The sequence below is a fragment of the Dunckerocampus dactyliophorus genome, chromosome 1, assembly GCF_027744805.1.
Source record: "Dunckerocampus dactyliophorus isolate RoL2022-P2 chromosome 1, RoL_Ddac_1.1, whole genome shotgun sequence".
Taxonomy (NCBI): domain Eukaryota; kingdom Metazoa; phylum Chordata; class Actinopteri; order Syngnathiformes; family Syngnathidae; genus Dunckerocampus; species Dunckerocampus dactyliophorus.
Window position 1 is genome coordinate 25,320,645 of NC_072819.1, and position 15,698 is coordinate 25,336,342.

At 41.1% G+C, this 15,698-nt stretch overlaps 1 protein-coding gene and 1 long non-coding RNA gene across 2 annotated transcripts in view; one reads left to right on the forward strand and one right to left on the reverse strand.

The window, feature by feature from the left end:
• The window catches only part of mmp23ba (matrix metallopeptidase 23ba), an 18,671-nt gene continuing 2,973 nt past the window's right edge, over positions 1-15,698 (forward strand). The window contains exons 1-7 of the mRNA XM_054774109.1: positions 1-312; positions 5,628-5,764; positions 8,386-8,525; positions 8,937-9,104; positions 9,171-9,335; positions 10,287-10,397; positions 15,564-15,690. Of these exons, the coding sequence (XP_054630084.1) occupies positions 139-312; positions 5,628-5,764; positions 8,386-8,525; positions 8,937-9,104; positions 9,171-9,335; positions 10,287-10,397; positions 15,564-15,690 (1,022 nt within the window). The 5' untranslated portion in view covers positions 1-138. The remainder of the gene's footprint in view (positions 313-5,627; positions 5,765-8,385; positions 8,526-8,936; positions 9,105-9,170; positions 9,336-10,286; positions 10,398-15,563; positions 15,691-15,698) is intronic.
• The window catches only part of LOC129180089 (uncharacterized), a 15,210-nt gene continuing 498 nt past the window's right edge, over positions 987-15,698 (reverse strand). Inside the window, exons 2-3 of the long non-coding RNA XR_008570095.1 lie at positions 14,334-14,504; positions 987-8,635 (exon numbers count right to left, since the gene is read on the reverse strand). This is a non-coding gene — a long non-coding RNA (uncharacterized LOC129180089). The remainder of the gene's footprint in view (positions 8,636-14,333; positions 14,505-15,698) is intronic.

Sequence of the window (15,698 nt, forward strand, 5' to 3'; positions counted from 1 at the left end):
GAGCCGAGCAGCTGCTGCTGCCGCTGCTGCCTCTTCTTCCACTTAGGACCTTGCAGTCTCCAGCACACAGCAGCTCACACGGGAGTGCAATGGCCGAGGAGTAGTAGACTTTCTGACGAGCATGTGCGAGTTGTCAAGATGGACTGTTTGTTGATTTTCTTCTCCTGGATGTGCGACACCGTAACCATGGGGTGCTGTCAGGCTCCCGGTCGGCAGAGGAGACGAAGCTGCTGGAGGTGGGAGCCTCTGTTGGCGGCCGCACTGATAAGCCTCCTGCCTCAAAGCACAGCGTTCCCTTCTTGGAGGACCGAGGTATGCTGGGACAACTTTTTAGGATTTTTATTGACGATGATGATGCACACATACAGTATCTAATTGGGACTGCCATGTGTTTAGGTTATGTTTCCCCGCCCATAGTAGTACGAGTAATATCAGTACAATTGCATAATTTGATCATACAATATACTTGATTATTAATAAATAAGACATGAACTTGCTTGTTTGGCTTTGCAATACCAGATAGATTGATAGATACTATTACATGCTAGCCTTTTCTGTTGTTAGGCTTGCAATCAGAATATATTGTGTATAAATTGAAGTAGTGGCCGATATACAGAACTACTGTACTCTATTAATTGCAAAGGGTTAATGGGCAAGAAATCATATTTGGTGACCTAAACAATCAAGTTTAATAATCCAAGAAAACATGTATTTTATTGTCATACACTTTCTATAATCAAATAATACTATAATGTAAAATTAACAAAATACAAAGCTAATGTAATATACAGCGCTACTAATAAAAATAAGAAAAAATAAGTTGTATTTCTTTGTATTTATAAATTTTTAATTGTAATAATATTAATAAATAAAAAAATACAACATAGTATTTCAATCAATATAAAAATACAATTATATACATATATACATACACATTTATATGAATGAAATATATATTAAAAAAATACTCAATAAAAAGTCTTGAAATGTAGTCCTGTACAATGATTTTCTGGAGTAAAATTACTTTTAAAACTAATATTACTATTAATACTATACTAAAAATGTATTTAAAATGTGAGTGTTCAAAAAACGGATAATTTAAATCTCATTTTAAAAAAAAGTATCATGAGTAAAACATTATTATGAAGGCATTCTGTATTCTCAGTAAAGCAGTAGTGGGATGAACTCCACAGGGTTGAGGCAATGCATCATGTAAATACAGTGGAACCTTGGTTAGTGTCATTAATCTGTTCCAGGATGCCAGACTCCAACCAAAATAGACGCTAACCAAAATTTTTTTTTCCACAAGAAATAACGTATATTAATCTGTTCCAGAAAGCCAAAAATGTAAAAAAAAAAACCCCCACATTTTTATAGTTTTACTATTATAGTGTTACATGCAGAAAACCATTCGAAATACATACAGCATAAATGACGAACGAAAGGGACAAACTAACATTTAAGGTTACTTTTAATTTCATTCAAGATGTGACAAAGACAGCGATGTGGCTGTGAGATCAAAACTTTGTGTTATGCTATGAGTTATTTTTTGAATTCAGTATTGTTTCTCACCTTTTTTTTTTATGTCACGGCTGCAAAATGAGCCAAAATGTAGCCAAAGAAAGTTCCAAGTGCCCGCATATGATAGAGAACGTGAGAAGAACTATTGAATTCAAGAAATAACTCATATCAAATCCCGAAGGTGGACGTCCAGTTCCTGTTTCGATGCAGTAGCAAGCTAATAGGCTGTTAACAAAGACGTTTATTGATTAAAATACATTCAGAATACAGTTGGCCACACACTGTGCATTGATAACACAACAAGACACCACACTGTATGCTAACTGGAAAACACACACAAACCGAGGCAAAATTTGGCAATGTAAAACGATAAACGCGCTAACCGGGGCGTACACTAATAGGGGGTTCCACTGTAATAGGACGTGATTTAGGGATTCTTGTGTATAAAACAAAAAATGACTTCACAGAGTTAGAGGTGTGTTGACAGAAGTGATGCACCTGTCAATGTGCACTAATTCTATGGGATCAAAGAAAAAGTATCATTACTGACACCTGGTGTATCATATATAGTTTCCCCCGACTGTTATGAGGAAGAATTTTCCCACTCAGTCAGTTTCGAGAGAGATCCATAATCGATACCATTTATGAAATTAAAAAAATACTCTGAATGCTAACATAATGAACATTGTCACTAATGAGATCCAGCTATGGATCAACATATAGTATATATCAGGGGTCACCAAGACCAACCACATGAGGTGCCTGCAAGTCTGCTTGTCATTCAGGTTTTCAGTTAATAATGCGAGAACACAAGACAGAAATGCATTCAGAAATACAAAATGTGAGTTGTGGATACCAGCATTTTGTTCATGTTCTGGTAAAACACGCATATTGTCTTTGTTTGAGTTGAAATAAGCTATATGAAAATAAATGTTACAAAAATGAGTAGCTCTTGACCATTTTCATTTTGGAAAAGTGGCTCCATGACCCCTGGTATATATACTGTATACTGTATACGGTACTTTACTAAAGGGACCTGGACTTCCCTGTGTGACACAGAGCACGAGGAATCATGAGGGATGGCTTTATTTCATTTCCTTTGCTACGCGCTCTCATTATGTGTCCATCAAGAGTGCCGCTGCTGCTCAGGGTTACATAACATCCTGAGTGAGATAAGCATCTTCTGTACATGGCAGGAGGGCCAGCCAGACAAATTAGATTAGTACCTAATGAGTCTTTTCATTTCCTTCTGAATATTAAAAAACAGTAATATCCAAGTAAGCATTAAACGTCAGAATCCATGGCTCTGGATGTGGCGTCCCCTAAAGATTTTCAGTGATGTTTTGTTTAAAATGTTTGCCCTTCTGTGTCTGTGTTTAGTCTACAGCGCTTCAACGTTTATGGTACATCTTTTCTTACGAGCATGGGAGATTTTGAGGGAACATAACAAGTTAGAGAAATATCTGCGCTGGCTTTGCCACATTAAACACCTCAGGAATGACGTATTATTTATTAATGAGAGAAATAAATAGAGCGTGTGCAGTCTAATATAATACAGCCATGTTATCTTCAACATCAGAAGTCGAAGCACAGCCCCGCGGCTTCACTATTTGGCAAAGGAAGAGAAGGAAGCACTGCATCTATGGCCTTGATTGGGTGAGGCAGAAACAGGAAGCTAGGAGGGAGGAAAACACAACAGTGAATAAAGGCTCTTTGGTAGTTTTTTTCTCCAAGAATTAAACGCCAAATGTGATTTGCAAGAAACCTCAATATGAAAAGGAAAAACCCTGAACACCTACTAATTAAGACCTGGACTTTTTACCCCAAAACACACCAGGATTTACTCACCCTATTCTTGCAGCACCGTCACATTAAAAGACCCTAATTTACTTGTCAAATATCCTACAGGAAGTTAGAAGACGAATAATTAAGATACAGGTAGAACCACAGGGTGTACAGCCCAAGCCATGATTGAGACTGACTAAGACGGGGGTGTCCAAATTACAGTCCGGGGGACATTTGCAGCCCGCAGCTGATTTATTGGCCCGGAGCATATTTAAATATGCAGCTACAAAAATACAAGAGCAAAAATGAAAGCAAGTTGAAACTAACAACTAGGGTGTAAGGAGACACACGATACGATACACGAGATTGGTTCTATGAGACGAGACTAGATTTTAATAATACTTTTAGAAAAGTATTAAAAAAATAGATGCCAATATATTGTAATCTACTATTTTAATTTCTACTAAATCACGCTCTTCTGCACTTTGTGTGTATGCTACCGGCCCCGCCTCCACCCACCGAGACAAAGAGACTGTATGACTGACAAAATGGCTCACTCCAATCATGTCGTTCTTTGGAACATACACGTCAAGGTGCTGAAACCAATGCACGGAATGAACCGCTTCCTGTCTGTTTGGAGGCCAGAGACGAGGAAAACATACACGCATGCACATGGCGATATATTGAGGCCGGCAAAATTATCCAGTTCATTTTCATTTATTGTGTGAAAGTTATTTATTTATTATCGTCCAAGGCCTAGTACCTATGAGACAGTTCTTTCCTGAAATCAGGAAATCTTGTCTTGTTTTAAGCTTGCGAGGTCTTGTGACACGAGATCTTGCACCCCAACAAGGAGACAAATTAATGCTACAGAAGCTTAAACAACGCAATATTATGGATCAAATAAAAAGCTACCTGTTTAATACGTGGCAGAACTTTCCAGAAGAAGCCAGTTTTGATGGGATTGTGGGAAGCATATGAAGTTCAGAAGTAGTCTTGTATAATTGTTTGTTCCTTAAATGCTGAATTGTATGTCATGCTGTCTATTTCGGAATGTATAAAGGCAGTTTATAATGCAATCCTTATTTCATGTGCTTATCAAGTCATAATCATGTGAAAAAAATCAAGTTGATCCCCATAAGAGCTGTAAGCACTCTCCTCTATGAGGAAGAACCAAAACTGAAGTGTGTGTGTCTGTGTGGTGGGGGGGCATCCGCATGGAGTGAAAGAGGATAGAGACATGAGGGGTGGGATGACAGAACAATGCACAAAGCAATAGCTGTACCAGTAGTACTAATAGTTGTAGTAGAGAAACACATATAAACAGGATATGAGTGTAAAAACATTGGGATGGAAGAAGAGAGAGGGATCCCATTGCATCATGGTAAGGGTTACCTGGACCCATTTGGTAGCTTAAACCTAAGTGAAAATGGACGCCACCACTATAAGGCAGTGGGACCATGTGATTTCTCCCAGCCAATCAGTAAAATAACTTATATAATAGTCACATATAAACAAATTTAATTCAATTAATAATGAACAATTGAGAAAACAAACCTGGACATATTTTCTAGTGTGAAATTTTGACATTTTCAAGTATTTGAATGAGTGTCCTGAAGGGTTAAATGGCCGCAGCCTAAGTTTTTCACTTTTAATGTTCCCTATAAATCAACTTAAAATACGTTTAGGGAGTAGAAGTGTTCCCGTTCGCATGCACTCTCTGGCTCACCTTCCTATTTTGGAAAAATGGATCTATCACTAAAACCCATCTCCATAAAAGTGACCAATAATATAAATTATTGCCGCCAAGACAAACCAAAACCTGTTTCTTTGGTCACAGCTTATTTATGAGAGTACTAAACTGCAAAAGCGCCCAAGGAAAGTCTCTCAAAGCTGTACAAAGAGGCTCTAATCCAGGTGTTATTACCTGGAATTTGTACTCCAAAGACACGTTAGATCGATAGGGACAAAGATCATTGTCGGTGTTTGGAAAGCACTTTCACTGCTGACCTCTTCATTTTCCGTGAGGTAGAATTCCAGTGCATGAAAACATAGTAAGTGCCTCACTTGCAAAGCAATGAAATAGTAGCAGCCCAGCACTGTTGATACTGTTAGAAGACAAATGGAATTTATGCCTGAATGCTAAAGTCAAAGCCTTCTGACGCTTGTAATCTGCCAGAAAAACAGTCATCTATCTGCCTCAATTTCCTCACAAGCTTCCTCAAACCTTCTTTCGGGCAGAGCTGCCAAAGCACCTAAATTCTCTTTGAGAGAGTCAAGGCTGTGTGAGGTGATTAATCAAAGGCTTCTCTTTGTCCAAGGAAGAAGCTTACACCACTGTGTTGCTCATCGGAATGCGCAAAGAGGCCCACTCGCAAGTGCTTCACCTCTCCAGGAACAAGCGCTACACCCTCACCCCGGAGCAGCTCAAATGGGACAAGTTCAAGCTCACATACAAGTATCCTCATCCACGTTTGCTTCAGACTTCTATAACTAGAAGAGTCCAACAAAATTAATTAAAAATTTATTTGGATCAGCACCAAATTGTACACCTGCACAGACACACTTCTTGCATATACAGTGGAACCGCTGCGGTCGAACATAATACAACAATACAAGGTTATTCAAAAAGAATGAACCGATTTCATTATGCAATACTTTAAGGCAGTGATTCTCAATCATCTTCGGTCATGCCCCGCCAGGGGACAGAAATGTTTTGACGCCCCACCCCCCGATTTGAAATCAAATACTCAATAAATTTGTACATGTTGGCAGGTCTGCACTAATATTGAAAGTACTCCCTGCCTCTCACGCCCCCCCTCTGACAGTTCACCGCCCCCCTCCCAGGGGCGCCCACCCCACTATTTGAGAAGCACTGCTTTAAGGAAAAGCAACAGAAAACTCCAGCCAAGTCACAAGTATTCTACTCACAATCAAGTTTTATTCCCTGTCTTACAAATGTCCAGTGTGGCCACCACCTGCAGCACAGGCAACATCGATGCAATAAGAGAATTCCTTCATGATGCGTAGCAGCAAAGGCTGGGCGATATGGACCAAAACTGACATCCCGATATATTTATGTTGAATATCGATATACCCCGATATTTTTTCCACAAAGTGAGTTCAGACAAATTAAAGTCAAATATGCTCCTAAAGTTGTTTCATTAAAATTGAAAAAATCTTATCGAAAAATAGTCGCTAAAACAAAACAGTCCATTCTCTTTTTGAAATTAATATAGAAAAAGTAAAATATAACCATCAGTCGTCTCTATAACAACCCTTTAGCTATGCTCAAATCCTTAGCTAATATCAGAAGCACAAAATAACATGAAATAAAGTGTCCCGTTTAAGAGGAATTTTTTAAAATTTGAGCAGCAACTCAAAAATACTTTACTTTGAACAGTATTTTTTTTTCTTTAGAAAGCAGAACCTCATAGGAGAGACGAAAAAATGAGTAAAAACACTTTCATTATGTTTTGAACTGTAAATAATTTAAAATTGGCCATCCCTTCATCAAAATAAAATAATTTTAAAATTGTATCTTGGCTAACGCCTCTCAAAGTCTAGATAGCGTAATAATTACAGCAAGACTGTCTCCAGTCTCCACCTTTTATCTTGTAGTCAGGACTACTTGTTCACTGATCACACATTGTTCTTCCATCACACGTTCTGACACACTGACAAGTCACCGAGACCGAATGAGGTTTGAGTGTAATGCATAGTCATTTAATGAAGATTAAGAAACATTTTCATTTCAGATCCACCCCAGTGGCATCGCGTCTCGAGGATGCGTGGGTCTCCAGTGCAGTGTACAGTGGGAGCTTTACTTTCACTTTTTTGTTTCCAAATACCAGAAAACTCTCCAACGACGACAGAAAATGTACCTAAATTTTTTGCTAGTCGCTTTTGAAAAAATATGTTGCCCAGAGGGTTTGGAATGTCGCCAGATGTAGCACGGAACACGGTGGGGGCGGGGCAGCAACCCGCTAAGGAGTGCTGACACACAGCAGTGATGAGTGAGACACCTCCGTGTCAAGATACAAGAGAACAGCACAATCCAGTCTATATCGAAACGAACAATATAGTTGTTTTTGATATCGCGCTTAAAATAAATATCGATATATTGCCCATGGCCACACGGTGGCGTAGTGGTTAGCATGTTGGCCACACAGTCAGGAAGGTTCGAATCTCTGTTGGGCATCTCTGTGTGGAGTTTGCATGTTCTCCCCGTACGTGAGTAGGTTTTCTCCGGGTACTCCGGCTTCCTCCCACATTCCAAAAACATGCATGTTAGGTTCATTGGCGACTCTAAATTGTCCATAGGTATGAATGTGAGTGTAAATGGTTGTTTGTCTATATGTGCCCAGCGATTGGCTGGCGACCAGTCCAGAGTGTACCCCGTTCTCTCGCCCGAAGTCAGCTGGGATAGGCTCCAGCATACCCGCGACCCTAGCGGCATAGAGGATGGATGGATATACCACCCAGCCCGAGTAGCAGCATATCACGATTCACTGAGTTGATCGCTGTTATTAAATTTTTAAGGTCATCGAGGTTAGTGGGTAGCAGTGGAACATAATATAAGAAACAATCTTTTACATATCCCCACAAGAAAAAAAAAAAAAAAAATCACACACAGTGAGATCTGGGGATCTCGCAGGCCAAGCACAAAGAGCAAGGTGCCCCTTGTGACCAATGTTGCGAGAGGAACAATGCGACCACAGCGCTCATGTTGCAGCCATTCAAAACTTAGAAAACTCCTCTTTCAAATGGACTAACTCCATGACGATGCTTGAGAACTGAAGCAATGCGTCATGAAATCAGTTTATTCTTTTTGAGTAATTTCTGAATTATTTCACTGTAAAAAACAAAGATCTTGCATTCACCACTTTTATCTGGAGCAGCACCAAAATATAACTGTTCCTTTCATAATCCTACAAGTAAAAAGTGCTGAAAACATCTGTCTTAATATTTATGGAACAAAAACTGCCAAAAATGAACATGTGGTGTTTTTGGCAGGTCAATATAACAACACACATTTGTAAGCAAACAAAATTCCATTCTGCTTTGTTGGAATTTCAGATTGCTATCCTACCCTACCAACCTGATAAATGCCACTGACACACGTCGAGGCATCGCCAAGGCCTTTGCCATGTGGAGCGAAGTCTCGCCCTTCAGCTTCCGTGAGGTGCCAGCGGACCACGAGGCGGACATTAAGATCGGTGGGTGATTTCATGGTGGCTCCACTGACTTCCAACACTCCCGTCTGAGCTGCTTTACCACATCATTCTCTCTGTGGGGTCGTCGCTGAGATGTCTTTGCCTCCAGACTCCTTAAATCATAGAAAACCACAGATCGTATATTTAGTGAGAGACATCATTTGAAAATGGAAAAACATAAATGCTTAACAACTTCCATACGTGTCAGTCGGTGTTGAGGCCCTCTAAGTCAAGTTTGTTCTGTCTCATCCCTTTTGAATACTCCATAACTTTTTGAGAAAAATCACTGCGCTGTACACTTCTTCGTCCCCCTGCTGTGGTGAAACCAGAGCTGAAATAATGGAGCAGAGCTAGGGGAAAGGACCTCTTTGGTGTTGAGCTATATGTGTGTGTGTGTGTGTGTGTGTTGGGCAGGCTTCTACCCCGTCAACCACACAGACTGTCTACAGTCCCACTTGCACCACTGTTTCGACGGCATCACGGGAGAATTGGCTCACGCCTTCTTCCCACCGACGGGCGAGATCCACTTTGACGACCACGAATACTGGATTCTGGGGAACATGCGGTTCAGCTGGAAGAAAGGCACGTGTCCTCATGCTTATTTACGCAGCAAATTTATATTCTATCAACACGGTGTGTTTTTTGCAGGGGTTTGGCTCACAGACCTCGTCCATGTGGCAACACATGAGATAGGCCACGTGCTGGGACTCATGCACTCCAGGGATTCAAAAGCTATCATGCACCTGAATGCAACACTGACTGGGCGCAAGCTGATCACACAGGACGATGTGTGGGGTATGCACCGTCTCTATGGTACGATGCATTCACTCAAAATCTACCCTCAGTAAGTCTAATTGACATTACTGGTCTTGACAAGACAATAACAGACATTGTGTGACACATTCCCACCATGTTGTACTGTTCAGTACAGCCTCTCTTTGTATGGTTTTGAACATGTCGCTCAGCAATTCCACCTTTAGGTACCGTAACTCCTGGGAAGTAGGCATTGTTCCACTGGGAGCTCACCTAAAAGCGTTCCCATTAGGCATAAAAAAAAAAAAAAACAACATGGCTGATGACCACAATAAACTAGTTTTGTTTGAGATTAGACAATTGGACTTTCCTGACAACTGAACTAAGCTCATTTTGCAGCAAAAAGATTAACACAATACTTTCCGATTCCCAGGTTTCTGGAATGCAGCTAGGTACCAAATGCAGAAAAGGGCCAAAAAAATATTATAAAGGGTGTCACTCAAGTTTGTACACAGAGGAAATGTAGAATTATTACATCGAGCTGCATGTGAATCTTGCAAAGCACATTAACTTTTGCTCCACGCTGGATTTTACACTGCAAAACTGTGTTTAATCATTTACAGTGGTTAACTTATTTGTACACTTGTATGACAGTGAATAATGGCAAAAAGCCTGAAGCAACAGGTTGACCGACCTCATCCCCACATCTGTAAACCCTACACATCAGTCATGTGTCCACCATGGGTGACTAGTTTTATTATACAACACTTAACTTCATTTACACTTGTCTGACAGTCAAGAATGTTGAAATGTTACTTAAAACATTGCCTGCACAGTTAATAAAGGTTTGATGATTGTGATGGATTGACCCTGGAATGGATGAATTCAATTTCCATGAATTTTCTATGGGAAAAAAATTCCATTACATGTTTCACTGAAGAACACTAGTACACATTTCCCTTGAACCAAAAGCTGCTCTGTGATCCACATCGTTTCTCCTGTCTCATCCAGGATGTTTGGACCGGTTCTTCATCTGTCCGGCGTGGGCTCGTAAAGGCTATTGTGACAGCAAGCGCAAGCTGATGCAGAAGCACTGCCCCTCCAGCTGTGATTTCTGTTACGGTAAGACAGCAGTGGTCCAAGAAGTGGAGGGGAGGAAGGTTTGTCTCGGATGAGCAGTTTAAGGAGCTGCTGTGATCCCTTTGCCAATGTAGCAATGTCAGCCAAGAGGTCCTAAATATTAGAACAGTGTCCTGATGGAGCAGATGTGTTTACTGTTACACGCTATTCGTAAAATTGATCAAGACATCGGACAACACTCCACGTACATGTAAGATCCCCTTCTGCACAACACAAACTGGCTCGACTAGATTTGTTGTTGCTTCGGGCCGGCAACAAGGGACAGAGTGAGGAGGCAGGAGGATACAATTCCTTGGCTCGCTCTAATCTGTTCCTCATTGTTGATTGGGAGACATTGTATGGCTGTGGAAAATTCCTAAAGCCCCTCCAAACCACTGGAATTTCAGAATGTGGCTTCAGGGTTAGACACACACCAGGTCAATTTGGATTTCTGCTTCATTAGAGAGAACAACTGTTCGCCAAGCGCTCTTTGACTCGATGGTCCCAAGGTGGGCTGTTGGGCTTGGCCACAAGTTTCAAAGGAGAACTAAGTGTCCATTGTGATAATGTTGTAGGAGGGTTAAGTTGATTGTGAGGCCAAGTGACATCGTCACATTATAAAGTACACTGCTGTTTACTGGCAACCTCCTGAGGTACACCTACACCATTTAATGAGATCCAGTGCAAAAATCCTATCTTTGTAAGTGCAGTGAAACATCTAAGGTCTGAATTCTAAGCGTTGTCACGCAAAGACCACACATTACTTGAGACCTCAACAAGAATTTAAAGATTAACTCTCACGCTGTTGAGGTGCACTCGCTCTGTGTATATAATATAAAGAAATAAGTAAGTTTGATGATTATGTTGTACATGAAGAGTGTTTAATCTTGAATCCTTTAAATTGGTGTTCCAATCACCCGCACGATGCAGCAGTGAAAGAAAAATTACGCTTTAATGTTGGTTGTATGTATTTTTGTACTTCAGATACGGTTTTATTGTGATTGTTAAACATTTCTCTTCAATTTGGTTTAAAATTAATATGCCGATTTAAACCGTAGCCATCGTAAGTGGACAAAAAAAGTGATGCTGAAATTCAACCCATTCAAACAGAAGGATGCCAAAATCAGATATGTAGGATGATTACTTATCTATTATCAGCGCTCATGTGAAACTTTATCAAAATGTAACCATGCAAAATACAAAATTTTGACCCAGAATTGCTATAAAATGAATGAACCAATTCATTATGATTATGTATGTATGTATGTTTACATACATACGGTACATACAGTATGTCACAAAAGTGAGTACACCCTTCACATTTCTGCAAATATTTTATTATATCTTTTCATGGGACAACACTGAAGAAATGAAACTTTGCTACAATGTAAAGTAGTCAGTGTACAGCTTGTATAACAGTGTAAATTTACTGTTCCCTTCAAAATAACTCAATACACAGACCTTAATGTCTAAACTGCAGGCAACAAAAGTGAATACACCCCAAGTGAAAATGTCCAAATTGGGCCAAAAGTGTCAATATTTTGTGTGGCCACCATTATTTTCCAGCACTGCCTTAACCCTCTTGGGCATGGAGTTCACCAGAGCTTCACAGGTTGCCACTGAAATCCTCTTCCACTCCTCCATGACGACATCACGGAGCTGGTGGATGTTAGAGACCTTGTGCTCCTTCACCTTCAGTTTGAGGATGCCCCACAGATGCTCAATAGGATTTAGGTCCGGAGACATGCTTGGCCAGTCCATCACATTCACCCTTAACTTCTTTAGCAAAGCAGTGGTTGTCTTGGAGGTGTGTTTGGGGTCGTTGTCATGTTGGAATACTGCCCTGCGGCCCAGTTTCCGAAGGGAGGGGATCATGCTCTGCTTCAGGATGTCACAGTACATGTTGGCATTCATTTAACATACCTGCTCCCCATTCACACCTGAGACCTTGTAACACTAATGGGTCACATGACACTGGGGAAAGAAAATGGCTAATTGGGCCCAATTTGGACATTTTCACTTAGGGGTGTATTCACTTTTGTTGCCTGCAGTTTAGACATTAAGGTCTGTGTATTGAGTTATTTTGAAGGGAACAGTAAATTTACACTGTTATACAAGCTGTACACTGACTACTTTACATTGTAGCAAAGTTTCATTTCTTCAGTGTTGTCCCATGAAAAGATATAATAAAATATTTGCAGAAATGTGAGGGGTGTACTCACTTTTGTGACATACTGTACATACATACATTTATTAGGGCTGTCAAATGATTACAATTTTTAATCAGATTTCACGGTTTTCAAATTAATTAATTAATCATCACGAATCACCATGTCACACTGTCCATCCATCCATCCTTCTGCTATCGCTCATCCGAGGTCGGGTCGCGGGGGCGGCAGCCTAAGCAGGGAGGCCCAGACTTCCCTCTCCCCGGCCACTTCATCCAGCTCCTCCCTGCGGATCCCCAGGTGTTCCCAGGCCAGTTGGGAGACACAGTCTCTCCAACGTGCCCTGGGTCTTCCCCGAGGCCTTCTATCCGTCAGACTTGCCCTGAACACTTCCCCAGGGAGGCATCCTGACCAGATGCCCAAGCCACCTCATCTGGCTCCTCTCAATGCGGAGGAGTAACAGTTCTACTTCAAGTCTCTCCTGGATGACAGTGCTTCTCAGCTTATCTCTAAAGGAGAGCCCAGCCCCCCTACGAAGAAAACTAATTTCGGCCGCTTGTGCCCGCGATCTTGTCCTTTCAGTCACTACCCAAAGCTCATGACCATAGGTGAGGGTAGGAACATAGATCGACTGGTAAATTGAGAGCTTTGCGTTTCGGCTCAGCTCTCCCTTCACCACAACGGACCGATGTACGTATCACTGCAGACGCCAAACCAACTCGCCTTCCCTCAGTTGTGAACAAGACCTCGAGGTACCTAAACTCTTCCACTTGGGGCAGGATCTCATCCATGACCCGAAGATGGCACTTCAACCTTTTCCGGGCGAGAACCATGGACTCAGACTTGGAGGTGCTGATTCCCGAGTGTGAAGCGCCAATAACCTGCGAAAGCGCTTTGGTGCGCTGCTCTCAGAGCAGGCATTCGACTTAATGTGTGAAGAGACCTTACCAGGGAGGCTGAGGAGTGTGATCACACGATAGTTGGAACACACCCTCCGGTCTCCCTTCTTAAGAAGGGGAACACCACCCCGGTCTGCCAATCCAGAGGTACTGCCCCTGATGTCCATCCAATGCTGTAGAGTCATGTCAACCAAGACATGCCCACAGCATCCAGGGCCTTAAGGAACTCTGGGCGGATCTCATCCACCCCCGGGGCTCTTCCACCAAGGAGCTTTCATTGCATTTCTGTTGATTTAGACCACCCATACACGCATAATAAAGACATTATTCTGAACGCATCTCTCGGTCTGTCTCGTGACAATGAGAAAATGTTGTTGCAATGAGTGGACGAGAGACGTGTTTGTTTGGGATTGGAAATACATATATGGTCTTGGATTGCACTGCTGTTGATGTGTTCAGGTAAGAATAAAGTTATAAAAGAGCGACAGACACTATGTGACTCTATGGGGAGCTACAATGTGCCGATCGTCATAATAGAGAGCCTTGGCTTGCCATGATGCGTGTACATCATTCACAGTGGTGTGAAAAAGTGTTTGCCACCATATTTTACTGTTGGTATGATGTTCTTTTTCTGAAATGCAGCGTTAAGTTTTACGCCAGATGTAATGGGACACACCTTCCAAAAAGTTCAACTTTTGTCTTGTGAGGCCACACAGTACTTTCCCAAAGGTCTTGGGTATCATCAAGATATTTTCTGGCAAAATTGAGACGAACCTTAATGTTCTTTTTGTTCAGCAGTGGTTTTTGTCTTGGAACTCTGCCATGCAGGGTGCTTCTGCCCAGTGTCTTATGGTGGAGTCATTAGCACTGACCTTAACCGAGGCCTGCAGTTCTTTGGACGTTGTTGTGGGGTCTTTTGTGACCTCTTGGATGAGTCATCGCTGCGCTCTTGGGGTAATTATGGTTTGCCAGCCACTCCTAGGAAGGTTCACCACTGTTCCATGTTTTCGCCATTTGTGGATAATGGCTCTCATTGTGGTTCGCTGGAAATAAATAAAGTGAGCCAGGCCTGTGTGCGTAAGGATGATTGTACCTACTGCTGAAGTTTACAGTAAAGTTCGAGTGAGAAAGTATACAGGTCTAACCATCCACTCTTTAAAGTTATGTTTGTAGCAGACTTGAGTGAAACAGTCAGTGTCCGCGTGGCTCTTCCGTCCCCCCTTCTCTCCCCAAAAGTGTTTAGTCTTCATATTTTTGGGTATTGAACACATTAATTGGATTATTTATTATGGGAAAAATTGATTCGGCTTTTGTAAGTTTATATTTTTCGTCTGACCTTTTACAACAAATTGACAAAAAATGAGGTTCTATGCTACAATCAAGCCTCAGTTTTGCCCTGGTTATCGTACAATATTACATGTAACAAACTAGTCCATTTGCGCTGTGCTGTATCATTCCATGGAATCGAGCGCCTAAACAAAGTACCCCCTGGTAAATAATTCAAGAAAGACATTAAATCCCCCACCCTCACCAACAAGAGTCTTCATAGAAGTAAAAAATTATTCAAAATGTTCATTTGTCCATTTCATTCGTCTTTTATAATTATTTCACATTATTTTCAGCATGTAAAACTATAATTGCTCTCTATAAAATATCATTTTTGTTCATATTTTTGGGTGTCTGGAACAGAGTGAAAGGATACATTCACATTAGCTTCGGTTTTCATACCCTTCAGTTTTTGTATGACCTTTTGGAACTAATTAATAAAAAAATGACTGTATGTATGTATATATTATATCTTAACTATAATCCTGCTCGCTCAAAGAAAACAAACACCTAACGTCTTAGGCAATGTCAGCATTGTAGTTTGCAATGTAGAACTGCTATTTCTAATTTTTTTTGCCCTTATCTGGGTAAGGTAAACAACAGCAAACTAAGAATAAACTAAAAATAAACAAACAGTATTGACAGTCTCAATCATATCCTTTATGTCCTGGACTTCATTTAATTTGGAGGTGTACCTAATCTTATGGCCAGTACTTCCATTTATTTTCCTACTTGCAAGATCTTGCTCTTGATCCCAACACATTTCCCCCTCCTAGAATTCCCTTTCCCCACTGTGGCTCCCACCCCGACTCCCCCAAGGACCAAACACAAGCTTGTCGTTGAGGGCAAAAAGCTGACTTTTCGTTGTGGCAAGAAAATAGCATCTAAGAAGGGAAAAGTATTGTGAGTAT